Below are 26,769 nucleotides of genomic sequence, written 5' to 3'. Positions count from 1 at the left end.
AGAAACATGGCACAGAATCAAGTTTGAGGAGCGTGGAGAAGCCAACAGGGTTACAGAAGATGAGCTTCCTTCCTTCCCACCTGAATTTGATGCTGCGTATTATATTATGCGACAGGCCTTTGACTTACCTAACACTGGAGTTTTTTACCCAGGTCTCTCTGTACGTTCCAGCTCAAATCACCCTGTGGCACATTTTATATATACATGTGTTGTGGACTGTGTCCAAACCACTTGTCTTCCCAGCCCCACCACTTACTCCAGCCACTGTTGCACTGACCAGTTCACAAAAGCTTTGACCGTGTTCCCTGACGCGCAACCTGACAGTGCCTCACCGGAGGCTGCGATAGATTTCCTCTTGCTTTCTACCCCGAAGGAAGACCCTGCTCAGAACTCACACAGGCGCAACCTGGAAATGTGGGGAGGGGACTCCTGCAGGGCTGCTTTTGATGGATGGGAAGGGGGGGCCAAAAAATAAATGCCCTTCTGTCCATGAGGCAGATCAGATGGTTTTGAGACCTATTCCCTAAGGCTCCTTAGAAGCTCTGTCTGGCTCAAACATCCTCATGCTGGGTCTCCCCCTCTCCTTGTTTCCTCCCCATCCTTAGTCCTGCTCCCTGGAATCCTGTTCCCAAATACACTACCTAGCCACATAGAAGTGCTGGTCTGAGCCCCTGCTTTCAGGGGAACTGAGTCCAAGACACTTGTGTAAGAAGGTTGCTCTGCCTATAGTCACTTACTAGGGTGAAAGGGATGAAATCCGAGCCTCAGGCACTAAGTACCAATCATGGCTAGAATGAGCACAAGCAGACACAGACCAAAGTCAGGTGATGGTACAGCCTGACTCACCAAATGGTGGAAATAAAGGTGGTAGGCAGTTGCTGTTATTTAAAAAATCATTTTCTTTATTAAAACATCTTCATTTCCCAAGGCACTTCAGGAGCTTTCACAAAAATACGGTTTTTATCCAGGTGAGGCTAATGCTTTAGGAGTACCATGGTAACATAATCATAGAAGACAGTTACACCAAACACAAAATATCTCTCAAGTGAGCAATGCTGAAAGACTATGAACACAATTTGACTTTCTTCTTTGTAATTTTTTTCCCATGATTAGGTATCACAAAAGGAACACAGACAATGACGGAATTGTTGGCACACAGAGAAGGTGCTAGTGGTGAAGGCTGATAAGGCCTTGCACAAACGGCAACTGCACACCTTCGCCAGAGGGATTCTGGGTTGAAAAACACAAAAACACAAACAAAGACACAGATCAGGAGGCTGGGAACCAGCCCTTCCTTCTAAGTCTATTCTGAAGGGCAAATAACTTAAGCAGAAAAAGACATTACAGCAAACAACAAACAAACAAAACACAAATAAATTCTACCTTATAGTTTTGAGAGAAGAGATGAGTTTGCTTGTCTCTCTTTCTCACTGATAGACTTCCTTCAAACCACACATCAGAAACCACAGTAGCTAGGAGATGTGATTTACACCGCAGTGGAAAACGAGAAGAGATTTGCTGATGCATCTCGTATGGGCCTGGACAAGCCCAGTGCTTGGATCAGATGTAAACAAGTCTACCCAGGAGTCACACTGAGGGGTACAAGAGCTCACAAATCAATGTACTTGCCCTTGTTCTAAACCTGTTCAGTTCCTTCCAAAGTAATTACTTTTAGACTTCCCCAGATCTGTGCTCCCGTGCCTGGGGAAGCCAACAATCCCAGTTAATGTGGCCTGTGACTAAGAAAGTGTGAGAAATCAAACTCCCTGTGCGATTCTTTCTTTTCCTTTAAAGTGCACCATGAGAGGGAAACGGGGGTAAGATTAGGTGGGGAGATGGGACCTCCAGTCTTTCCAGGAGGTCTGAAATTAATATGTAAATTTAGCACGTGCCTCTCCTATTTTTCCAGGTCCCATAGGTCCTGGTGAATAGTTAACTTCTTAGGAAGCACCCATCCATCATCTGGCAAGTCTGCACATTCGGACGTATCTCAAGTTGGTCTGGAGGGAAGATGGTGTGCCTAAACCACAGGCAGCCCGAGTCCAGCTGTCCAGCCAGGAGCAAGTCAGACCCAGGGCTAAGAGGATGAACAGCGAAGAGCTCCCCTGCTGAAGGACTCCGTGTCTACACAAGCTGCTTCTGACAAGACACAGTCTTCCCTCCTCACCTCACGTATTGGAGGTTGTGTTATAAGGCTGTGCTTTTAAGGACTGTGGAGCTTTCTTCACCATCTTTTAACATCCTTGTGTGGCCTGGAGTTTGCCTGTATTTTATTCTATAAAAACAAGCAAAACCAATGTTAGTAACAAATCTTTAAAAAGATGTCCACAAGGTGCGCCTGGGTGGCTCAGTGGGTTAAGACGCTGCCTTCAGCTCAGGTCATGATCTCAGGGTCCTGGGATCGAGTCCCACATCGGGCTCGATGGAGCAGGGAGCCTGCTTCCTCCTCTCTCTCTCTGCCTACTTGTGATCTCTCTCTGTCAAATAAATAAATAAAATCTTAAAAAAAAAAAAAAAAAAAAAAGATGTCCACAAGTCTTGGGTCGCCTGGGTGGCTCAGTCGTTAAGCATCTGCCCTTGGCTCCAGTCATGATCCCAGGGTCCTGGGATCAGGCCCGCATCGGGCTCCCTGCACAGCAGAAAGCCTGCTTCTTCCTCTCGCGCTCCCCTTGCTTGTGTTCCCTCTTTCACTGTCTCTCTCTTTCTGTGCCAAATAAATAAATAAAATCTTAAAAAAAAAAAAAAGATGTCTACCAGTCTCTAAACAGACAAACAAAACCCAGATAACTTTAGGTTATCTCACTAAGGGGGAAAAAAAGTCTTAGAGCAGATTCTGAAAGGCTTCTCCTAGTCTCTGCTGTCCCAGAGTTGCTATGGTACTCAAGAGGTACATGGCAACACGGTGGTCTGGGTCAGACCAGACAGGACAGTCTGTAAACACGTCATTTCTGCCCCTCTGATGGCTAAACTAGTCCATGGTGTGTATGAGAGTCTGTGCAGGAATTCTCAGCCAGGCCTGGACCCAGGGCATCAATACTACAACTGAGAGCAACCTTACCCTTTGACCCTTAGCATCTGGTCAATGGTGTCCGGGAGGGGAGTGCCAAAGCTCTCTGGGAGGAACAAGGTGAGAATGGCTGTCAGGATGGTCAGACTTCCCATGAGAATGTAGGGCAGGAAGCGGTCATAGGCACCTACGGCAGAGTAGACAGAACCCCACGCCAAGGATGTGGTCAGACTCGGTCTCCTTCCCTCCCTCCTTCTGTGCTCCCAGGACTCCATAGGGGACCACATGCTTCCTAGGCTTCTGCATCTCTCACAGTCCGAACAGTTCTCAGAACTGAGCCGGCACAGAGGTTCCCAGATGTCCCGCAGTGCCCCATGGTGCAGGGAAAGGGAGCAGACCAGGAGGAGGGAGGAGGGGAACTGAGCTGTGATTACTATTCCTATTTCTCAATGCTGGGTTTCCCCAGAACTCCAGATTCTCATCCAGGGACAGGAATAACTCCTCCACCTCTCCAGATGGGTCACAACTTGCTTGATTTGCCTTGAGGCCTGATAAGGTGTTTCTGCTTGTCAGATCCATGTAATATGTTCACAACACATCCTGGGTACTCTCAAGATGGTTGCCAACGCACCCCAAAGATGTGCTGGCAAGGGCTGTGCCAGGGAACAGCAGCTGCCATGAGGGAACAATTTCAAGGAAGAATAAATCGGTTCCCTGTTACACAGAAATGGCACAAGCCAGGGATGCCTGGGTGGCTTAGTCGGATAAGCACCTGCCTTCGGCTCAGATCATGATCTCGGTGTCCTAGAATCAAGCTCCATGTTGTGCTCCCTACTCAATTGGGAGCCTGCTTCTTCCTCTCCCTCTGCCTGCCACTCCCCCTGCTCTGCACTCTTGCTCTCTCTCAAATAAATAAATAAATAAAATCTTTAAAAAAAAAATGGTACAAGGCAGATCTATACACAGTATAAAACCAAACTGCTCCAAATGACAATAATTCTCAGCACATCAGATCTCTTAAATGGCCATCTTTCCCTCTGTGCTCCTTTTATACTTTGATTCCAAGAAGAAATTTCTCCAGTTAAGTACATGGGTTCCTGATACCACCATGCAGTTTCCTAGGATAAAGAAACCGTATCCTCTGATGAAAGGCCTAGGAGGGCTAAAACAGAAAAACTCTGCTTGCTCATCTCACTGATTTCCAGCTAGTCTTTAAGTTGTTTTCCACGTATCAGTGAATGTGTCCTCCCCAGGGTGCCTGGGTGCAGGCACAGGTGCCGTCCTGGATGGACCCCACTTGCTGTGGGTGCCAGCTTTGCTGTTAATGACCCCCAATGGCTCACATCAAGGGCCTTCAGTGCTTCCAACCCACCTCCTACGTGCCCTCAGCCCATGGCACTCACCGAGGTAAACGAAGTAGGGAGACAGGATACTGCCTAGGCGAGATGCTGTGGAGCTGACCCCCACGCCCATGTTTCTGACCACGGTGGGGTACAGCTCAGCAGTGTACACATACACCATGGAAAAGGCAGCAGTGACTCCAAACTTGCCCACCATCACCAGGATGGTGGCCAAGTAGTACCAACCTGGAGAGGAAAAGGGAAGGGAGTAGAAGGCACCAACTCATGCTGTGCTGCTACAGGGCGTGCCCAAAGCAAACGTACTTTCTGCTTTTGGGGATATGGGGGACAGTTTCTCTGATGTCCTACTGTGGGATAAGTGAATGTAGCCAAGCTGTCCCTCCCAGTTGATTACTGAGAGGAGGCCGGGACATGCCACTGTGTGAGGACGCACTCTTCTCCTCAGCCTACATACCACTGTGATGAGCCCCTCAATAGCCCAAGTAAAGTTGTTCCAGGCCACAAGTCACTAAAGATGCGCCAGTCAAGGGGTCAGGTGGCACCCCAGAAGGGTACTCTGCGTGAACTGGAGTTACTGAAGGACTTGTGGATGATGGAAGTTTCCCTCTACTCAGACCTCAACAATTCAGAGGGCAGCAGACCCCCAGGATTGATCCCCCGAACCACCCTGCTTGCTGTGCCGATGATGAGACTCTGGCCTGTGGGTTGCCCTGGGCTCTGGGGTGAACCCCTCTGTGTGTACCCTGATGGACTCCCCTGCCAGGCTGGGGACACTGTTCCTGTGCAGAGTGCTGTGGGGCTCAGGGACCGGCACATAGAGATCACCAGAGACCCCCAAATCCATACATACACTGACAACTCTGGGCACTACAATGGAAGACAAGGGTCCACAAAGTGTTCTATAAACTGCAGAAAAGGGCTCCCTCCCACCCATCTGTGGGATACAAGATAGTTTGGAAAAGCAAATCCAGCTAATGGCCTGTGAGACCCATGCTGTTCCCGGCCCCTCCCTTCACCTCTTCCAGCTCAGCTCCCTCTTCCTCCTCAGACTCTCTTCTTCTCACTTCATCTATGTTTCTGCTCCACTGACCCCTCTTCAGGGCCCTTGTCCGTGTTCACTCTATATAAACTAGTTCATTTCCTTTCTTGTTATGATAAAAGGTAACCCAGTCTGTACCATATTAAGCATATTATTTACTTGTCTCTTGTCTTCTCAACTAGAGTGTGAGCTCCAGGCGGTGTTCTGCCCGACCTGTTTGCTTCTGCATCATTACTTCATGCCCCAAACAGTGCCTAGCTCAGGGAGGCACTCCAGAGCCACTTGCTGAATAAATAAATGACTAAGGTAGGCCAGGTTAAAAAGCCATGGGTTTGGCTCCCTTTCCTACTCCTTACTCTTCAGAGAAAAACACATACGCACTCATTAACTTGGGGCAGAGAGTACCATTAACCACAGCCCATATGGCTGCTCTCACCACTCCCCAAAAGCCCCCGCCATGGCCAGTGTCTGGTCCCAGGAGACACTTCCTCTTGATTTTTTGGTGAAGGCTGCAGATATGCAAGTGAGCTGCCATAGCACTATTTTATTTTCTTTATGAATTGGGGAAGACAGCCCAGTAGAGGTGAGTGACTCAGCGAAAACCCCAGACTGCAGATGCACAGCGTCCCTACCTGGGGGCACCAGCTGCACGAAGAGGAGAACGCTGCCGCCCAGGAAGAGGGCTGTGGCCATGGAATAGCGTCGGGGCACGTGCTGCAGCAGCAGCCAGGCCAGCACATATGCGGGGACTTCAACCACTGCTGAAAGGAAGCAGTTCAAATAGACGTCCCCATGCAAGTTCGGAGTGTCGAGGGAGAGCCCGAAATAGCCCACTGATATGGTCATCCTGAAACAGAGTGCAGGGAGAAGCTGGAGAAGCAGCAACCGGAACAACTTTTAAAAATACAATTACCGCAGGAAATTCAAAACTATCCTTACCAGGAGGAGAGCAGACTTAACCCCAAATCTTCTTAGAACAGAAAATAATATCCTCCTATCCCCATGCTAACTCTGAGCCAGAGCAGTATCAGGACATTTCAAACAGAAAGTGTCCCAGCAGAAAGGCGTATAGAGTTCAGACAGATTTACTTTCTTAAAAAACAAAACAAAACAAAACACCAAAAACCCAGTAACACCCTCTAACCTGCCTTTTGGCTTTAAAACCCCTAAGCTGAAGTACCTACAACAGCTACTTCCCTACCCTCTAACCTCCCCAAATCTAGCAACTGCAGGAGGAGGGAGGGAGTGAGCACGGAGGACTGTATGGAGTGGGGTGTGACAGGACTGGAGGGATCAGATAAAAGGAGGAACAATCATTAGGTCAAACACTGGGAGAAAGACCCCCCCAGCAGACCTTCTTTCTGTGGCAACCAGCCAGGAGGTTGAATAGAGGCAGCAGACCCCAACCCCACTGTACTCGTGGAGAAGGGGAGGGGCCCCCAGTGGCGGGGCCACATCACCTCTCATCCACATGCTTCCTGGCATCCCAGGCCCGGACCCCATCTCTAGCAGGCACTTTGTCTGCTGATGATAAGCACTCTGGCACACCAGACCTTTATGGATTAGAGGTTTTTAACTCATCTGCATGTTGAAACCACAGTTGGTGCCATCTGGGGAAAGTAAATGTCCAGGAGTCCCTGGGGAATCCAGGGCTGGAGGAGCACCTGGGTGAACCACAGAACAGATGACTCATCGCAGGCTTGCCGGTCTGCTGGGCAGGCTGAATGCTGGTCCCGTCTGAGGCCAACGCAAGGGTGGTGCACTACCCTGAGGGATCCTGGGCCATTCCTTAGAAATAAGTGACTCACAGTAACCCCTTCAGTGAGCCAAAGAGCTGGCTGGCCCAAAGCTAGATGACTCTAGTAATAAGGACTCAGGGATGAAGTCTGCCTTTGTCATCTAGCAGGCTCAGGTATTCTCCTAGAATCCCAAGGATTCTAGCAAATTCTAGAATTTGCTAGAATTCTAACAAATGCTAGAATCCTTGAGCAAATGCTACTGAGGCACTAGGTTGTGTCCCCTCTCTCTGGTAACTCACAAATGCCCTTCTGACACACTTGGCAAAATGCCTTCTTAGAAGGAGCCACAGCCCTGCCTCCAGGACAGTCTCTGAACATCCCAGAGTGAGGATGTCCTGCTTCTACATTTCCAGACAGTATTCAGCAGTCTCTGTAATGGAAAGGACATAATGATTTCACTTAGATCCTTCTTAAAGGATCTTCAGTCACTGTCTAAAGCACAGGGGACAGAAACAAACTAGGGCCCACAGTGACCAAGGATCTGTCTCATGACCTAGAAGGATTCCCTGAAGACTCCACAGCTTCCCAAAAATCCAACAGATTTCATACTCCTTTTCTGAGATTCCATCGAGCTCAGAATTATGATATGCCCACTTTTCTCATTGCATGGCAGCTCCTTTCCACTTTCGATGACACAGATCTTCAGTTTTGGTCTGAGACACATTTGCCAATGAGAAACCTGGCAGCCACTGCCAGACGCTTTGTCTGGAAGCTTCAGGTAGGTCTCACTTACGCACCACAGGATTATGGACATGACAGTGACCATTCGGATATTCCGGGTTCGAAGCAGATTCAGGATGCTGTGGGACTGCTGCTTCTCAGAACTCAGGTCTTGCAGCTGCACGAATGATATGACAAGGGCATGGGAGGGAGAGGCTGGAGACTCAGGGATCCAATAATAAACCCCAAACCCTAGCGCCTTAGCTTTCTGTGTCTCTGAGTTGGCCAGGGTTTTATGTTTCTTTGAAAGAAGAGTAAGTTTAGTGGATGCACCTTGAGATGCGGAAGGCGTCCCCAGGCCTTGTCAATGACCCATTAGTGAACGAGAATAAGGAGAAAAAGTGGTGACCAGCCCCTCAGCAGAGGCAGCCAAGGCAGAGGCCCAAGCCTCTTGGCCCTACCTCCGGCCTCCATCAGTGACCGCATTCCAAGGAGGCCTCTGAGCATTCCTTCCCAAGGCTGGCTCCCTGCCCTCTGGTCAGAGAGAGAAACTGACTATGTAGTTTATTGATCTGATATTTTAAAAGAATTAATGTTTTGAGTCCTCATACCATGTAGTTACTGGTCTATTTCCAAGGAAAAAAATTTCAGATAGAAAAACAGGAAAATTGACCTCAGCTTCACCCAGAGTTACTTCCTATGAAATTTGGCACAGCCACAAACATTAATAAACCACACGTCTAAACACACTGATGTTGCTTTCTTAAGCAAACCCAGCTTTGGAGTTTGTTTTTCTCGAGTTAGCAGTTCAACAAAAGGTCAACTTCTGACTTAATGGATCCCCTGAAATAGCCTCATTTCCTCAACAATGCCAGTGGGGTTCTGGGTTCCCCCAGACAGACCCCTCAATGAAAAGCCACCAAGGCTCCCACACTTAAAAGCCCTCCCTGCCACCTCCTCCTACCCTGACGTCTGAGCTTCGAGCCCCTTCCAGAACATGCTGAGTGGGAGCTGGTGTTGAGCCAGCACTTAACTATGAGGCCCAATCCAGCAGCTTCTCTGAGCCCATGGTAGCTGGTCTCCCTCTCCTAAGCCCTGGGTCTGCATCCCGAGTCCCAAGCGTCTCTCATGTTCCTTCTGAACACACTTGAGTAACGACTCCTGGTGGCTGTTCTCACAGCAGGTCCCTTATCTTCCCATCAGATCAGAGACACATTCCAGAAGCTCATCAGCCAGCAATTACAACTTCTAACCTCTTCTGGTAGTCATGAGACTAAGAAAAACTGCCTGCTGCAGAGGGCGGAGGAAGAGGGAACAGGAAGGAGAAGCAAGACCCAGGAATCAGGCAGAGCCAGGAAATTACTCATGGTGCATGAGAACCGGGTTTGCAAGAGGGGTGGGGTAGGGGGAAGGGGCTGATATCAAGAACCTGGCTGCAAGGGGATATGCAGCAACTAATGACTGGTGAGTGGAAGGAGACCAAACATTTCTAACTCCAAACCTACTTCTGCTTCATATTTTATGTACTATATTTCTTTTAAAATGAGAAACTATAAGGCATTAAGAAGCAATGATTTCCCACAATGCCAACTTCATGAAACGCCTATTACTCAAAGTGTTACTTAATGGTTTGACTATATGATTGCCTAGAAAAGAATTACAGAGTATGTCAACTTAAAACCCACAGGAAAGGTGAAGAGATTTAACAGCTGGTGCCTTCTCCCCAACTTGTGAATTTTAACAAGGCCTGCTTGGGGGCTGCTTGGGCTCCTGCATGGTGTTGCCCTAAAATCATGGTCACCGAGACCCTCTCACCAGCTTCCTTGCAGGGCTTACCTCACTTGACTCGAAGATAGTTGAGGGTGCAACAATCCCGTTCATTTTGGCAGCCTTGCGGATGATCAACTCTGCTTCTTTAAGTCGTCCCTGAGAGATGAGCCACCGGGGGGACTCAGGGATGAACCTGGAAGTACAAGGAGCCATCTTGCTGAGACCATCCTACCCAACAGACCAGGTGGAACATATGTGGAGGTAGGAAAACGGGCTTTGAGAACCAGACATGCATTTGGGGAATGTCTGGTGTTTCCAGACCAAGCAGAGATGGTTCACACCATACCCACTAATGATCCAAAGTGTGAGCTTCTGAGTATCCCGGAGTGCATAAAATTTAGAGGGGCCTGTTGCTCTTCAGGCTGGCCACCTCCATTTCTGAAGAGCGGTGGTGCCACCTGCTGGACAGTGAGGAGACAGGCACAAGATGGGCTCCGGAAGCCTGGCTTCTGTTGTGGGTGCAGGCTGGCCCAGCCCCTTACCCCACTGTACTCTTTGGCTTGGCTCTAGCATCCACAGAAGCTTCTGCACTGACCGCTTCGCCTACAGTTTTTCCTCACTCCCCATACGGGATCCACACAAGTGACTTGTCAGACCCCCTACATAAGTTTATCAAAGAACCTGGGACTTTGAGACTTTGTGGATCTTATTTCCTATGTCATTCGATGGCCCCTGCCCTTTGGTCATGACCAGGACCCATGCTATGCTCTATGTTCTCTTCCATTATGCTCTGAAATGCTCTCAGCTCGGAGGGGAGCCGTGATCTCAACAACCCCACCTAAAAGGTGCGACTCCCACCTCAGCCTCTCTGCTGTGTTCCCTCTCTGGGTAAGGAGGGCCTCCTCTCTGGTAGCCTAACTCCTCTATCTTGGAGGCCCATATGGAGTCTGGCTTCCTCTGTGTGGCCACCCTGAGGACTCTCACTTCTAGTGCTCTCCCTCTTCTTCCAGCACCTGCACTGTGAAGCCTCAGGAACACAAGCCAGAACTAGGGCCTAGGCTTCCTGAAGGTCATGCTAGACCCCATCATCTCTCAGCTACTACTACTTCTTCTCCCTGCACTTCGATCAGCGCAGCACAGGACTGAGAACAAGCCTGTTGATGTCTGGGAATTTTGTCTTGTTTTCTTTTTGGCTCTTCTGAGTATGGAAAAAACATTCTGAAATGACTTACAAAGAATTGCTACTTCCGGTCTCTGGGAGCCTTAATAGGGATTTGTGACTTGCTGCTGCCCCCTAGTGAATGCTGGACAGAAGACATCTGCTGGTGGGCACCACTGGGTGCAGGCGACACTCACCACCAGAGAGCCGCACACAGCACCCCAGGCACCGTCAGCGCCAGCAGCAACATCCGCCAGTCTCTGATGAAGTAGGCAAACAGTGGCAGCATCATGTAGCCAAATGCATAAAATATGCACACTCCTAACGTGGAGAAGATAATACGAACCGACTTGCCAAGAATTTCTGTTCCTGTGTGAAACAAGGGAGGAGGCATGTTAGTCCTTTCATTTAGGTCATTTCCTTATTCATCTTCTCTCGTATAATTCTCAACATACAGGAAAGAGAGCAGCCGCGCCCTAGGGAGGGATGGGATTCTGAACCTGCTGCAGTTTGACCACCTGCTGGGGTGCCCCCAACCCCACTGCCACCATGACCTTTTGGGCTTCCCAGGAACGGTTCTGTCTTGCAAATTTCATCACTTCCTCATGCCATGTGCTAAAGATGCCACGTGAGGTCTCAACATGTAATCCTCACATGAGGAAGAATTTATGAAAGGGGAAGTCATCATGAAGGACACACATGCGAACTCAAGGAAGTATTTTTTTTTTTAAAGGCTATTCTACTGAATGTGAAGAGAAACAATCCTTTCAACATACAACCCAAGGAATCCAAAGATCAATAAACTAGAGTTGGATTCCTCCAGAGAGTGAGACTGGTGACTCTTCAGTGAGAACAAGCCAAAGCTCCACAGTGTATACTCGGACTTAAAACTCTGAAGGTCTTGAAACTCAGTCAGTTTCTCTGGACACAATGCTATGCAGAAGAGGCGGCCTTCTTTCTTGGCGGGCCTGCCATTCGTGGCCCTTGCTCCTTATATCATGTCTCTTATCTTTTCTCAGCAACCTCAGATCTGGGAAGGTCCCATTTTTCCACAGATGGTCTTGGGTGAATTCTAGTAAAATGGCTATGGAATACTAAGGGGACCAAGGTGCACATCTCCAAGACCAGAAAAGATCTGGAACTCAGCATTCAGGCTGTCATGCTCCTGAGGACTCAAGGCTGGGCAAACTGAGTTCACCACACAGCGCTGGTTGGTGTTGCTAGAGACCACTTCCCCTTGAGGAGCACCACAGCTGTCTCTAGAGAGTGGGTGGTGGAGTGACAGTGAAACACAGGATCAAGTACTCCACTCCAACTTGATGGTCATACCCAGGACAAATGCTGCCACGTAGTTGGAGATCTGGCCCATGCCCACAAAGACAAACAGCACAGCAAACATCTCAAAGTTCTTTGAGAAGATCTGCAGGAAGCTGAAGCCCGTCTGCATGCCCATGGTCACAAAGAGCACGTTCTTCCGACCAAACCTGGAAAGGAAAAGACAGTAACAGAGTTCCAGCTGGGAGAAGGCAGCAGCAGTGGGCCCACCAAGAGGGACTTTCTCCAGAGCCATTCAGGGAGGCGTCATGGATGAGGCTGCCAGGGTACAGGGCATGGACAGTCCCTGTCTCTGGTCCCAGGGCTCTTACTCACCCCTCTCCCCCCAGGCACCAGGACTGCCCTCAAGGCAGTGCCAGAATTATGATAATGATTGCAAGAAATCAAAATGCATTCACTATGCTTAAATCCATACATTCATATGGCTTTTTTTTTTTTTTAAAAGAACTGATTTACTTTGGAGGATGATAGAGAAACAAGTCATTTTAAAAGAAGACTGGCAAACAGGGGGAAAGAAACACTTGTCCTGAAATTACTATAAAGTATATGAATAGGAACCAATAACAGATGAAAGAAAATATCATTTATAGAAGTATTCCAACTATTAAATGAAAAAGAAGTGATAAAATTAGAATATCACCATTTAATATTCCTCAACAAATGGGCATTATGATGGGGCACTGTGTTTCATTAACAACTAACAGTCTTTCCCTGAAGAAATAACTGAATTAGCATAATTCCTACTCTCGCTAAAGGGTATGAGCCTGGATCTGATGAAGTCTCCAGATCCACCACCAATTTGCAGAAACGCCAAGAAAGGAGGAGTGTGCTGAACTGCACATGATAATGCAATCAGCAAAATGCAGACTGGAAATTTCTATAGTGGAACAGCCCTGAGTGCAAAAGATAAAACATCTGGCAAAGAAAAGGATGGAGGAAGAATCCCTTAATCAATCCTGCAAAAACTTATCAAAAATTTTTAAGTGGACAAGACTAAACTTGTGTTTAAGGATACACATCTGGCTGATAAAGCTGCAAAAACCCCACAAGGAAGGGATTACTGTAATAGCCACACTGGTGGTTATTTATAGTGGGGGGAGGCTGTGGTTCCTGGGATGGGACATGTGCATGGGGGGGGGGGGTTCTTTGGTGGCCAGCAAGGTCCTATTTCTTGACTTGGTGGTAGTTACAAGGTTATTTACCTGGAATAATTCATCAACCCACACATTTTTTCTGCATGGTTTTCTGTATCTGTGTTCATTAAAAAAATTCCTTTTTAATGTTGGTTTTTTGTGGGTTTGATCTGTTTTAAAGACAGTGTCATTGTTAGGGAGGAACAAGTCAATGTCCTTCATTCAACCTAGCAGTTCCACCTAACTCTGGCCAGACACCCATTTTCATTCAAAGAATATATATTTGAACCTCAATTATATATATACTAGGTGCTAGGGACACAGGGGAATTATAAAACACAGACAAAAAAACTCTTGTTTCTACCCTCAAGGGGCTTGTGGCCTATAGGTGATTAAGACAGACAGGAATCATAGTCTCATCAAACAACTCATACTATCGAACATGCAATTACACAATGACACAAGTGTGCTGAAGGACCAGCACCCAGGTTCACAAGAGACACAACCAAGGACCCTACCCTGGCCTGGGAGTAGGGGCTGGGGACGCAGGGATTCAGGAAAGTTCTCCCTGATGACGGGACACCGAGATGAGGCCCAAAGAAGTTATTATTGATGAGGGGGAGTAGACGATAGGGACCAAGCTTTTGATGATATTCATTGTATAGTGGAGGGGACCAACATTACATATAACACCTCTTATTTACCAATTTCTGATGCGTGCTATGAAGAAAAGGCACAAGAAAGCAAGGTAATATAAACTGGGGACCCTGGGTTAGGCTTGATGGTCAAGGAAGGTCATGGGGGTGATTGGGGAATTTTTTTTTTTTTTAAAGATTTTATTAATTTATTTGACAGAGAGAAAGATCACAAGTAGGTGGAGAGTCAGGCAGAGAGAGAGAGAGAGAGAAGCAGGCTCCCGCTGAGCAAAGAGCCCGATGCGGGGCTCGATCCCAGGACCCTGAGATCATGACCTGAGCCAAAGGCAGCGGCTTAATCCACTGAGCCACCCAGGCGCCCCATGATTGGGGAATTTTGAGAAGAGCACACACAGTCGTGGCTGGAGGGGGCACAAAGACATGAGCAGACAGCAGACAGTGGGCCTGGCGTCAGCTGTTCAACAGAAGACCACAGGAATTGGCTGGGGACCATGTTGCAAAACCCTTATTGCCACGTTAAAGAGTCTGGCACTTCTCTCCACTGAAACAGGTTTTTTTGGTTGTTTTTTTGTGCTACTGGCATCTAGCAGGTAGGGGCCAGAGATATTCTAAACATCCTAAAATGCCCAGGATAGTGTCCCATCACACAGAATTCTCTGGCTCAAAATGTCAATAGTGCCAAGGTTGAGAAACCCGGGCTAGAAGGAGACTAAGTCCCCCTGCATGATTCTATAACAAGAGCATGAAACACGACAACCAAGGGAAGGACCCCTCCTACAGGGAGACAGGTGTAACCTCTACCCATGGCTTCCCCTCCCACGGGCTCCCTGGGATGGATGGTAGGGAAGAGAAAGACCCAGCGAATCCTTACATAGTACCAATCCTCAGCAACCAGTCTGGGGTTGGGCTCAGATTTAAAGTTTGTCAACAAGACGTCAACCATGAATGTGCTTACAAAAACAGTAAGCATTAGTCTACCTCTTCCCAGGGCTGTGCCCCTCTTGTAATTCATGCACACAAAGGTAACTCAAGAAGGTCAGATAAAACATAGTGACCATCCAGGATTATTTTCATTGCTCTTGAATTTCAGGATTACTGATCTTTGCCCTAAAGGAAAAGTGTGGTTATCCCAGACAAGTTGAGGCATGAATCTACTGCTCTGAGGTCATTTGTTTGGCCTAGGTTTTTGAGGCAGCTTACTTAGAAGTAATGAGATCAGAAACTGTCCATCCCATATGGTCTGGCATCTTCCATGGAGATGTCGCCAAGTTTGTAGGGTGATGCTGGGAGTTGAAGGGAGGGCCCCAGTTAGAACAGCCACACTTTTAGCTACTTCATCTACTCAACTTAGATGCCCTTAAAAGAAGTCTGCTGATGAGATTCTAGAGGGTTTGTAAAACACTGTACTTGCCCTTCAGAGGACTAATGTGGTCCTCAACATACTCATTAATTTTGCTTCTACTGTTTCCAATGCTCCTTCCTCTCTCCACTCCTTTATAGCTGCTTGATTTCTATTCTTCTTTCCACTCCCAGGGCATTCTTCACCTTCTCAGGGCAGCCTCTCCGGGCCTCCTCCATCAGACCTTCTCTTAGCATCCTGTACTTCTCTGTATCATTTACACCATGAAGGACAAGTATACCTCTCAATTAATTGTTTAGTACATTCTGCCTTGCTAGAAGGCAAGTTCTAGAAGAGTATGGCCTGAGAACAGGGGGTCAAGACTCTTTGGGCCCAAATCCTAGCTCTGCCACCTGCCGGTTTTGGGACTGTGCAAGTCATTTAACTCCATTGGGTTTCATTTTCCCCACCTGTAAAATGAGAGTAATAATAATTCCTACTTCATGGGGTGCCTGGGTGGCTCAGTGGGTTAGGGCCTCTGCCTTCGGCTTGGGTCATGGTCCCAGGGTTCTGGGATCGAGCCCTGCATCGGGCTCTCTGCTCAGCGGCGAGCCTGCTTCCTCCAATCTCTCTTTCTCTGCCTGCCTCTCTGCCTACTTGTGATCTCTGTCTGTCAAATAAATAAATAAAAATCTTTAAAAAATAATAATAATAATTCCTACTTCAAAGGGTTATGATGGGATTATTTGCTTTTCGTTCTTTTAAGTTTGTATAGTGCTTCTAAGATTGGCTGGCATATATTAGGTGCAGTGCGTTTGTTAGATAAATATAAATAATCAACTGATACTTGCTGCTAGATTAAGGATCTCAGGAAGCAAAGATCTTTCCCCTGAAAGGGCACATGGCTCAGGCCTGTCTAGAATTGTCAATGAGTGGTCGTGGCCTATGTGACTCTTTAGTGCTCACTGGAGATTGCAATAATTTATCCCTTTTCTAATGGCTAGATGACACTTGAGAAACATAAATCTAGTGAGAAATGCACATATTTCTTATGAGGAGTGAATTCTCAGGTAAAGACAATAATCTATAGAGGTAAACATGCCAGGACATCACCTGAGTTTGTGCTCTGGGATAATATAACTTTGCTCTTAAAGTAGGATGACATTCTTATCCTGAACTTCTCTATTAGTACTCAACCAGCTAGGAGGATGCTGGGACTCCACTGAGTGAGCCAGGATGGCCAAGGACCTTAGTGAAGGCTACGCTTCTCACCGCAGGCTTCTCCAATTGACCCTGGAGCCCTGGGGTAGAGAGATACCACATAATGGACCCCTCTGAGAACTTCAGGGAAACTGTGGACCTTTCTCCAGAAAAAATGTTCATATACAATCTCTAAAATTTTGCACATAATTTCAAGAGTAGATGAACTCCTTAAGCCATAAATGGAATTTGAGGTAAAAGCCTTGGAATTATATAAATAACCTTCTTATGGGTCAAAACAGTACATGTCCTGCTTGCTGTCAAGTAGGTGCTAAAAGCTCTAAGCTAAGGGGCATCAGCCCTGTGAACACAAGAGTTCTGCTTATTACAGCACTACTGGCCAGTGAGCCCTCCTCTCATCACACAGATAGAATGACAGGCTGGGGAATACAGAGGTGGCCATTCACTGGATGCCTTAGGATTGTCGACAAAGTTCACCTGCATGTGTATGTGGTGTCTACCTCTCCCATGCTCGGAGACATGAAAGAGTAACCTAGGAAAGGCCAGCCAGGCTGGTACAAGCAGTGAATCACGGCATATTTCCTGGTCTACTTGATTATGTATACACTTAGCTCAGATTGTTCTGCTCAGGAAGAACGAGGAGGAAGAGGTTGTAGGCTCTTTGCTTGGTATGAAGTCTATACTCTAGACAGAGCTTTCTCTCCTTTTATAAAACACAAGACCCTGGGCTGAGAGAACACCACCATCTGAAGTCAAGAGCCAGGCACATACATGCTCCTCGTCTGGTGCCGTGGTCCCTGCAGCTGCAGCAGACAGACACCCACCTTACCTGTCTGAGAGCTGCCCCGAAATGAAGGAGCCCACCAGCACACCCACGAAAAACAAGGAGACTGTGAGCGGGGCCTTCCAGTCGTCCTCACACACCAGGTTCCACTGTAAGGGGAGTAAAGAGATGTATCACTCACTTCTTTTGTTAAATGTTTTACATTTATGGCCCTTTGGAAAATGAAATGAGAATATCTTCTACCCCTGCAGGCTCTGTTTGCATTATTGCACCAGTACCTGAGCTCTTGCAGGCAGGCAAAGGCTTCCGTGGGCAGCAAAGCAGAGAAGCTCCTCCCTCACATGGAGAGTGGGCCCCCTCCATGCCCTGATTTTCATAGTTTTCAGCTCCATTGTTTTGCTACTAATTAGAGGAGGGAGGGTAGGGAGGAAGCAAGTACAGTGCTCATCGGTCAATCCAGGAGAAGGTGAGGCCTTTCATGGCTGCTTCTGGGAACCTGGAAGGGTGGGGAGGGGGAGCCCAGGGCTGTGGATGGGGCAGGGTACCCTTTCAGTGGGCTTCAGGTCATGGACTCGAATGGCACAGGAGTGGTTCTAGAGCAGGGCTCTGGGGCTATAAGAGTCCAAGCACCCAGCAAGGGACTAGAGCCAGAGGGCCTAGGACACACCACCCGGATCTGTTCTTGCAGTTCTGTTCAGGTGCCACTCTGAGCCAATAAGCCCTGGGACATTCAGGTGACATTAACAGCTGGGATCCCTCACGCTGTGCCCACAACACTAGGCCCAGTTACAGCCAAGAGCTCTGAGCTGGGAGTCAAGAAACTGGGTTTAGCTTCCACTCCCCTGTTTATTGGTTATCGAATGTCAGACAAGATGTCCCCCACCACCACCATTTTGCCTTTTTCCCCAAGTATGAAACAGGGATGGGGGCATGAAGAGGCTGCACTGCTCGAGTTTCCCAGCTAGTCATGGGCAGTTCCATCTACAGTTCCCCGGAAAAGAGGCCTGCAGGCAGAGGGAAGCAGCTGAACATTCAGACGCTGGGTCGCCCAAGCCTAACAAGGAGCTGAAAAAAGGGAAAAGCCAAAACAAGAACCTTGGTGATTCCCGGAAAAATGTTTCCCACAGCAGAGAGATGGCGCTCAGTAATCACCAAGAACACTGCCCTCCAGAGAATTCAGACCCTGGCCCAGCTGGTGCCAGGCTGCTGGCCTTCACTCGGTGCAGCCCACTGGCTCTCCAGTCACAGAGGCAAGGGGCATGTACAGCTTCCCAGAGAGCATTTCTTCCAGACCAGCGACAGAGGGAGAAACAAGTCTGCTTCCCTGATAGGCAGTGTGTGCACAAAGCCTCAGGGCACCTCAGAGGGGTAGGAAGCAGTCCCCAGGGTGGACACAAAGAACCCCTGCAGCTAACGATAAGGATCACTTAGCCACACAGTCAGCTCTTCTCTCTGGAATAAACCTTGGGTGGGCTGAGATCTCAAGGAAGAGGCAGAGATCTCAAACTCAAATCCAAAGAAAATTCAGATTAGCAGGAGGCAAAAGTATTAGAGCACCAATACCTGAGTGCTCAGGATATAGCGGCCCTCCCACCTCTGCAGCCTCGGGGGTGCTAGCACCCAGACACCAACTGCCTTCTAGAAGGGTGAGTGCTCCTAGGGCAGCCCCCATACAGACATGGCTGTTACAGTCAGGATGGGCTGGGCGCCTGGGTGGCTCAGGCAGTGAGGCAGCTGCCTTGGGCTCAGGTCATAATCCCAAGGGCCTGGGATGGAGCCCCGCATCCGGCTCCTTGCTCAGCGGCAGGAAACCTGCTTCTCCCTCTGCCTGCCGCTTCCCCTGCTTGTGTGTTCTCTCTCTGACAAATGAATAAATGAAATCATAAATAAATAAATACAGTTGGGATGGGAGTGCCCAGGGAGTCCGAGCTGGGGGACGTGGTGTTGGTGTACTGGCATCTGGGTGTAAGGCAGGGTGTTAGGCAGAGCTCCAGGGGCCAGATTACAGCTACTGGGGCTCCTATGACAGGATCCATTTCTAGCCGGCACACATTAACTTTTGTAGCAACAGAAATGAAAAACTGCAGAAAGGGTCAGGAGCTGCTTCTCATCGGGACTCTCACAACGGCTGGAGACTCATATAGCTGAGCCAGACTACAAACTGACAGGGTCTTCTACAGCCCCCTCCCCTAACAATGTCAGGTCCCCCAGTACAGGCTGGTAGGGAATTCTGGGCTGACAAGGCCAGGTGCTACCCCAAACCAGGTCAAACTATACTCTGCAGCAGACAAAGCATCTTGGGGTAGGTTCTTGAGCATCTCTCTAGGGCCCGTAGCCTCACCCCTGTCACTGGGTCCAGCCTGTTCTTGCTCTGGGCAAACATGTAACCCCCTGGAGTAACTGGGCTCTCCATCCACTGCTGACAATTGTTTTTTGTTTGTTGATTTGTTTGTTTATTCTTTTTTTTTTTTTAAAGATTTTATTTATTTATGTGACAGAGACCACAAGTAGGCAGAGAGGCAGGCAGAGAGAGAGGAGGAAGCAGGCTCCCCGCAGAGGAGAGAGCCCGATGTGGGGCTCCATCCCAGGACCCCAGGACCATGACCTGAGCTGAAGGCAGAGGCTTTAACCCAATGAGCAACCCAGGTGCCCCTGTTTGTTTATTCTTGAGGCAGGGAGGGGCAGAGGGAGAGGGAAAGAGTGAATCTTAAGCTGGCTCCTTGCCAGTGGAGCCCAATGTGGAGCCCAGCGTGGGGCTCAATCTCACGACCCTGAGATCATGACCTGAGCAGAAATCAAGAGTCAGAAGCTTAACCAACCAGTGCCACCCAGGCACCCCCACCACTGATGATTCTTAACAATCCTTGGGACCGGGTTTTGGGCCCTCCAAAAGCCAAGATGACAAAAGCCAAACTCCAAAAGCCAACACTTCCTGCCCACTGGCCACAGGGAGCCTAAGGGTAGGGCCAGGAGAGATAACAGATCTCAAAATATGAACATAAGGGCACGCACAGACCAGATCCTACCCAGCCAAGCCCATTCACTTACCTGTCAACCACCTAATGAACTGCAGTGGAGCTAGGACTTGGCTTGCACCCTCCTTTGGTGGGTAGGATGAGAAGCCCACACAGTCCAAGCTATGCACTCAAGGCTTGTTGCATTTGCAAAGGAATCTAGCGTTCCTCTACTGAGGTCCTGGTTCCCCAGTTGGGACTAAAGCAGCTACAGACTAGCTCACTGATGCTTCCACTTGCTGTGTGGGATGGGCTGGACTGGCTGATGATAACAAGTCTCAGAATTAGAACTAGATGTGTGGGTTTAGGATTCAGGTCATGAGTCTAGCACTGGGACCCCTCAGCTGGGTGAGCTGTGAGAGTAGGCACAACCTACAAAAAATCTGGGAGCCACTCTGGCAAGGGGCCTAGACTTGCCATCCTTCCTGGTCAGAAATGTGCCTCTCTAGTGGTGATGATTTCATGGATCTCTCTCTCTCAAATATTTTCAAATTGTACACTTTACTTATGTGCCACTTATGTCAGTTATACTTCAATAAAGCTGTTAACCCAATTTTACAAAGAGAGAGGATTATGTATCTCGTACACACCATATAATTAGAACTCCTTCTCAGTTATGAGATATACAGAAATGATAAAGTCCCTGAGAACTAAATGTTCTTACTTGTGAATTGGCTGGAAGGGAAATAAGATAGGGTCTGTGCCCATAGGGCACAAGCTCTTTGCTGAGATGTACCCGGCCTAAGTGCATCAATGGTCAAACACCCTGATAAGCACCTGTTACTGAATGCCATGTATTCCTACCCACATTTTGTCCTGCCTCTTGCTGCAGTTGAAGGCGGATCTTGCCCCAAGGTTGTCAGGGCAAGGAGACAAAGAATTTGCTGCTATATCCTCTATAATGCCTGGCAGTGCCCCGCAGAGGAAAGGCTGTTTGGTACATAGGTGAGTGAGGGAAGGGATGAGAAAAAGGGCTGTTAACTTTCAACACTAAAGGGCTTGGACATTAGGCTTGGCTGATCGAAACCCAGATGAACCCTGAACTTCAATCTCTAGAATAGATTTTATTTATTTATTTTTTTGCTCCTTCAACCTCTTCTCTGTGTCACCTCTAAGAACTTTGACCCAGGGTGTTGGTTCTCAGCTAGCTAGACTAGAGCTACATCTGACCATTCATGGTCAGATGTGTCTGCTATGACTCTGTGTGCACAGGGGCCCCAGGGGCCCTGCAAGTGACATTTCTGTCTTGTCCTGAGCTCCAAAGGCAAGGCTAAGATCTGCGTTTCCTTTAAATGAGACAGTCAGCAAAGACTTAACAGTGGGGCACACATTCCAGGAATTTCCGCAAGGAGTCAGCCCAGTCCTGCCTCCCAGGTTGATGTGGCTTGTCCTTCAGGAGGGCTTGTGATAATAGCTGGGGCTCTCCTATCTTCCAAGATGATCTGTACATGAGATAACACCGACAGAAAACACAGTCCAGAGAAAGAGGCTTTTCAGGACAAGGAGTAAGTAAGAATATTGCTATGGGCTGGGGGAGAAGGCTTCAGAGAAGTACAGAAAGGGCAGAAGCAAAGGGACACAGACAACTGCCAGGTCTTAGATGAAGGGACCCCAACTCATGGGTGCCAGAAGAACTGTAAGTTTTTAAAAGAATCTTTCTGGCTACAAGTTGGGCTAGGGAGACACCTAAAAGCAAGCAGCCCAGGCAGCCTGAGAAATCACCCAGGTTTCAGAGCAGGGGGCAGTCCTGGGCCAAGAAGCACTCAGGGATTGGAGCAGCCCTGCCAGGTGGAATGGCTGATTCTCCAAGTACTCCATGCATGAATGACGGGCCGGGGAAGGGGCCAGCCTAGAAGCACGACTACCAAACTATTCCCAAAACATTCCCTTTCGCCTCTTCTCCACCAATCCCAATAACTTGTGCAGATCCATAGAGGGGCAAGCCACAGTTTGAGGGCTAGGCAATTATATTTTCTTTTAAAATATTTCAGTCAATGCTTTTTGACCAGCCCCAAGTTTCCCTTCTATGAAATAAACTGTCCTTTCCTTCTTTAGCTCTTAAACTGTAGATAATTTTTCTTAAATTTCTCATTAACACATTCAACAAAAATTTCCCTGGGTATCCCTGTCTGTATCCAGCATGATGTCAGGGAGATGCCAAGATGTAAAACTACCACGGAGTTTAATACTACACATATATACTTAAACAAAGAAAAAAAAATCAAACAGGAGACCTACAGTTTTCATCTTCTGTTGAAAAACAAAGAAGAATTTAATACCAATGTACTTATAAACACCTCTACTTGTGATCTGGGGCAGAGGGCAGGCTTGAAACATTTAGCACACACAGGACTAGCTGCAGTGATCAGCAAGCCAGGTCCAGGTTGAAAGAAAATCAGAATGTTAATGCAGTAACTTCCGAGGATGGCTGGGGAGGAACAGGCAGCCTCGGACTTAAGAGTCAGGCATTCCAGCATCCCAAAACAAAAGGCTAAGTAATGTATTAACCTTGCCTCCCTGCAAAGGCTGACAACCTATATGTAGGTAAAAGGGCACACAGCTCTTACGAAACCGCTAAGACAGCTAAATAAATAGGCTAAATACAAAAAAGGAAAGACTGACATTAGCAGCAAAGTAGCCACTGCTCAAGGACCCTTCCATTAGAGCCGACCGCTGGGAGCTCAGTAGTGCCAACACCAGCCTCAGCCCAAGACAGAATAGGGGCAGTGGAGCAAGAACAAATGAGTAGAGTAAGCTGAGGGAACCTAAAAGTCAGGGCAAAATCCAAAAACATGGAAGGTGCTTCTTCTGACTTCAATGCCTTCCCCTTCCATGGGCAGCCAGAAGCAGAATTTGTAGGGACTCCTGTGTTGCAAAGTATGACTTCTTGGAGGCCTCTGTCAGCAACCTGAGAGACAGCCTCTGTTTCCACAACCCTCATTGGCTTCCAGGAGTGTGAGAAACTTGCTTGTGAGGCATAACAACGCCTCAGGACGCTGGAATGATGTCACTAGCTGAGAGATCCTAGTGGGACTCAGATCACACTCCCACTACATATTTGGGGGAGTTAAGGAGGCACAGATGCTAAGGACATCAAACGTCGAAACATACTGACAGAGACAGAGCAAGCGCACATGTGCAAGCATGTAGATGCACACATGTGTCTCGGAGCAGTGATTAGGTTCCCCTGAAGGGTGACACCCACAGAACAAACATAAGAGAGGGCCTCAAAACCCCTGTAAGACTTCTGAGTCTCCCGGAGGGTTTGAGGCCATACCAGGACCTGTGCACCCTCCTCATTAGCCCTTTCCCTGTGAACCCTGCCCTCCTTCTAGGTTGTTGCTTGCTGTTCCCGTCTTGGCACCTGAAGAGCTGAACACCCCAGACTCAGAGAGGCTGCCACTTCCAGGAAGCTTTCCCAGTCTGTGAATCTCTGATCCTGAACTCAGAGAAACTACTGCCTGTTGAGGACTCTTTATACTGTTCTGCTAGATCACTTCTACTGAGACTCTATAGAGTTAGAGTTCCAGCATCTGGGTAAGACGCAAAGCACATGTACACCAGCCATACATGTAGCTCTAATGGCTGCAGGGTCACCAGGGACAGACAAAGCCACCCGAAAAGGAAAATCCAAGGGGTTGGGGAATGAGAATCCCCCCCCCCCACAATTCCTACCAAAAAAACCCCCCTGTATGCTTTAAGTCAATCTAACCAACAACACTACCTTCAAATACTCCAAAACATCCCAGACCAACAAGTCACCCCAAATGGATCTTCCGATGCATAAAATTCTGATAACTAATCCAAAGCACAAGGTAAACAATTCCTGATAGGGTATGACCAGACTATCATTTTGGGGTGAGGGTGGGTGAGGAAAGTAACTGAGAAGGGAGGCCGTGACAATTTTATACACATGCTTCCTTTAGCTTTAAAAGTTCTTCAAGAAAGAAGAGGGGTGTTTTTCTCTCTCTCTCTCTCTGAACAGATGCCAAAAGACCAGAGGAAAAACTGTGACAGCCCGTGGCCCAAGTTCTGGCTTGCTCTGGCTCTGCTCCATTCTACACTCCCACCTCCATCTAGAAAAAGTCTTTGATTATTCAGGGTCTTAGAGTATCTACCAGGGGCTACGATGGCCTTCTTGGCTCCCTCTTCGAGGTGCCCATCAAGACTGGTGGCCAGCAGAACACCCGTGCTATGAGGGGCACGGTCTGGTTAGAAGTCTCTTCGCTAAGTGGTGCCTGGAGGATGCCCACTTGGAGGTGTGTAATGTGTTGGGAGACAGAAGGACAGCATCCAGAACGCACCATGTGGGGTGGAAGGCAAAGGTCCTCCCCACGTTGTGGTCCTCGGCCTCGGCGCGAGGACTGATACCCACCTCGGTCACGATGGTGGACAGGTAGATGTCCTGGCTGAACTCCCAGCCATCCACGCAGCTCTCCTGCTCCAGCTGCTCCAGGTCCACATCGCGCCCCGGCTCCAGCCCGAGCGCCGAGAAGTTGGCGATCGCCGCCAGCCGGTAGCGCCGGCAGCTGTGAGGCACCTCGCGGCCGTCCAGCAGCCGCAGCGGGATACTGTGGTTGCGCCACGCGCGGCTCAGGTTCGCGGTGTCCGGCACCCGGCAGCGGTGCTCCGGGACGGCGGCCAGGAACACAATAGACATTCCATTGAAGCCGTTAGGGATGATGCTGGCGCTGAGCAGAAAGAAGATGAGGCGCTGGAAGGGCCCCCACTCGCCCAGGAAGGTAGTCACCTCCTCGTAGTCCCGCATGCCGCCGGCAGCAGCCCGCGGTGCGCTGCCCGGGGTCGAAGGACTCGGCGCCGCGCGGGGGCGGAGACAGAGGCGGGGCGTGCGCGTGCGCGCCGGGCCTTCGGTACGCGACCGAACGCAGGACCGGCCGAAAGACCGCTCTCCTTCAGAGCCGGCTGGGGAACTCCCGCGGCCCCAGACACCCGCCTTACATAGAGCTGAAGGCCGGGGCGGGCTCTGGGACTGGGGTGTGCGGCTCGGACGGGGGGGGGCGGGGCTGGGGCTGTGCGTGACGGCGGAGGGGCGGGCCCGGGCCGCCGCGCGGACTTGGGTCTCGCGCGGGGCAGCAGCCGAGGGGTCTGGCTGGCGGTGGCCTATCCCCTCCAGCTTGCAGGCCTCGGCAAAGGAAGGCAGTAAGGGTCGAAGCCCCGGCGTCCGAGGCCCAGGTCGCTGGCCCAGCACCTGAGAGTCCGAGGAGGAGATATGTAGACGAGCAGGGTGCGAGGCTCAAGTATGAAAAATACTGCCTCCTCCACCCCCGCCAACTTTTTCCTGAGGGACTGTCTGTCACTAGCCTGGAGTCTTGAGTCAGCCTAGAGTCAGGTAGCTGCCCTTGACACCGCCCATTCGTGTGAGAGTGGCAGCGATTATTTTGAAACCGGAACCGTTAAGTACCCCGATGGGGAGGCTGGAAGCATTGCCTTTTAATTCTAATCCAAATGCCCTTTCTATACTTTGGTCTGCGACATATCCCCTTCGTTGGCCTTTAACTTGTTAAAACAAGTGTAAAAATTTAACTTCGAGCATATTGTCGATCCCAGTCTAGGATTAAATGTTCAGATTAGGCATTTCTGCACAGTTAACTCAGTCGGTAGAACAAAAACAAAACAAAAAACTAGATAATTCTAAAGCCTCACTGTCTGATAGAACACATGTGTAATTTAACTTTTCTAGTAGTCATATTAAAAAAGTTACCAGATTTAGCAAATAAAAATATAAAAATACAAAACCCCAGTTAAAATGTGAATTTCAGTTAAACAAGGAATAATTTCATAATATATGAGCAGGGACATAGGAAATTCAGATGTAACTGGGTGTTCTGTATTTTTATCTGGCAACCCTGCATATTAAAAGTAAACAGGAATGGATGAAATTAATGTTAAGATACTTAATCCATTATATCCAACATTACCATTTCATCATGTAATCAATATAGAAGTTATTGAGATAGTTTACAGTCTTACATCCTTTTCATTTCCACTAATCTTAAGAATCCACCTTGTATTTTACAGTACATTTCAGTTTGTGTTAACCACATTTTAAGTGCTCTGTAGCCACATGTAACTTCCAATGGCTATTAGTGGCCATTATTGGACAACACTATTCTAAAGCCTTTAAGAATGAGGGCTGTAAATTTAACACTGCAGCATATTACTTTTTGTATTTACAGTGGCTTAGTGATGGAGAACTAAATGTACAGTTTTAAATGTGATCTATTGGATAAACACTAGTTAATAGTGATTATATTCTAAATTGAAAATAAAAATAAAGAAGAGCAAGCCAGCATGTTTTATGCAGGGAAATATAAAAATGTCCTTAAAGCATAAGGACATAGAATTTTTTAAAAATGAAGATTAAAATCTTAACACAGGTTTTAGTCATTTTGTTTATACTTACTGTTCAATATTCCTGCCCTCAGAAGATGGCTGACTTTGGCTTCAGAAATACACTTAATCCTTTCTAAC

The 26,769-nt window shown here is 48.3% G+C and overlaps 1 protein-coding gene across 1 annotated transcript; it reads right to left on the bottom strand.

The window, feature by feature from the left end:
• Window positions 1–879: 879 nt before the first annotated feature.
• SLC22A5 (solute carrier family 22 member 5) lies at window positions 880–25,237 on the bottom strand. Its single transcript, XM_059417538.1, has 10 exons — window positions 24,653–25,237; window positions 17,309–17,412; window positions 12,125–12,279; window positions 10,993–11,164; window positions 9,703–9,829; window positions 7,944–8,044; window positions 6,040–6,254; window positions 4,411–4,593; window positions 3,059–3,194; window positions 880–2,275 (listed from the first exon to the last, which is right to left on the bottom strand). Exons 1-10 carry the CDS (start codon window positions 25,043–25,045, stop codon window positions 2,188–2,190), a joined length of 1,674 nt encoding a protein of 557 aa, XP_059273521.1. The 5' UTR covers window positions 25,046–25,237; the 3' UTR covers window positions 880–2,187.
• Window positions 25,238–26,769: the final 1,532 nt, after the last annotated feature.

The sequence above is a fragment of the Mustela nigripes genome, chromosome 12, assembly GCF_022355385.1.
Source record: "Mustela nigripes isolate SB6536 chromosome 12, MUSNIG.SB6536, whole genome shotgun sequence".
NCBI classification, from domain to species: domain Eukaryota; kingdom Metazoa; phylum Chordata; class Mammalia; order Carnivora; family Mustelidae; genus Mustela; species Mustela nigripes.
The sequence above is the reverse complement of the archived record's forward strand: the minus strand, read 5'-3'. Positions and strand labels throughout refer to the sequence as shown.

What these genes read in the sequence shown, in the direction of transcription:
- SLC22A5 (XM_059417538.1), bottom strand. Translation starts at nt 25,045, where the DNA reads ATGCGGGACTACGAGGAGGTGACTACCTTCCTGGGCGAGTGGGGGCCC. An exon ending in CTGTGTGCGGCTCTCTGGTG is followed by an intron (nt 9,830 to 10,992) that starts GTGAGTGTCGCC and finishes TTGTACTTCCAG; the next exon opens with GTTCATCCCTGAGTCCCCCC. An exon ending in CAGATGCTAAGGGTCAAAGG is followed by an intron (nt 2,276 to 3,058) that starts GTAAGGTTGCTC and finishes TTGTTTTTATAG; the next exon opens with AATAAAATACAGGCAAACTC.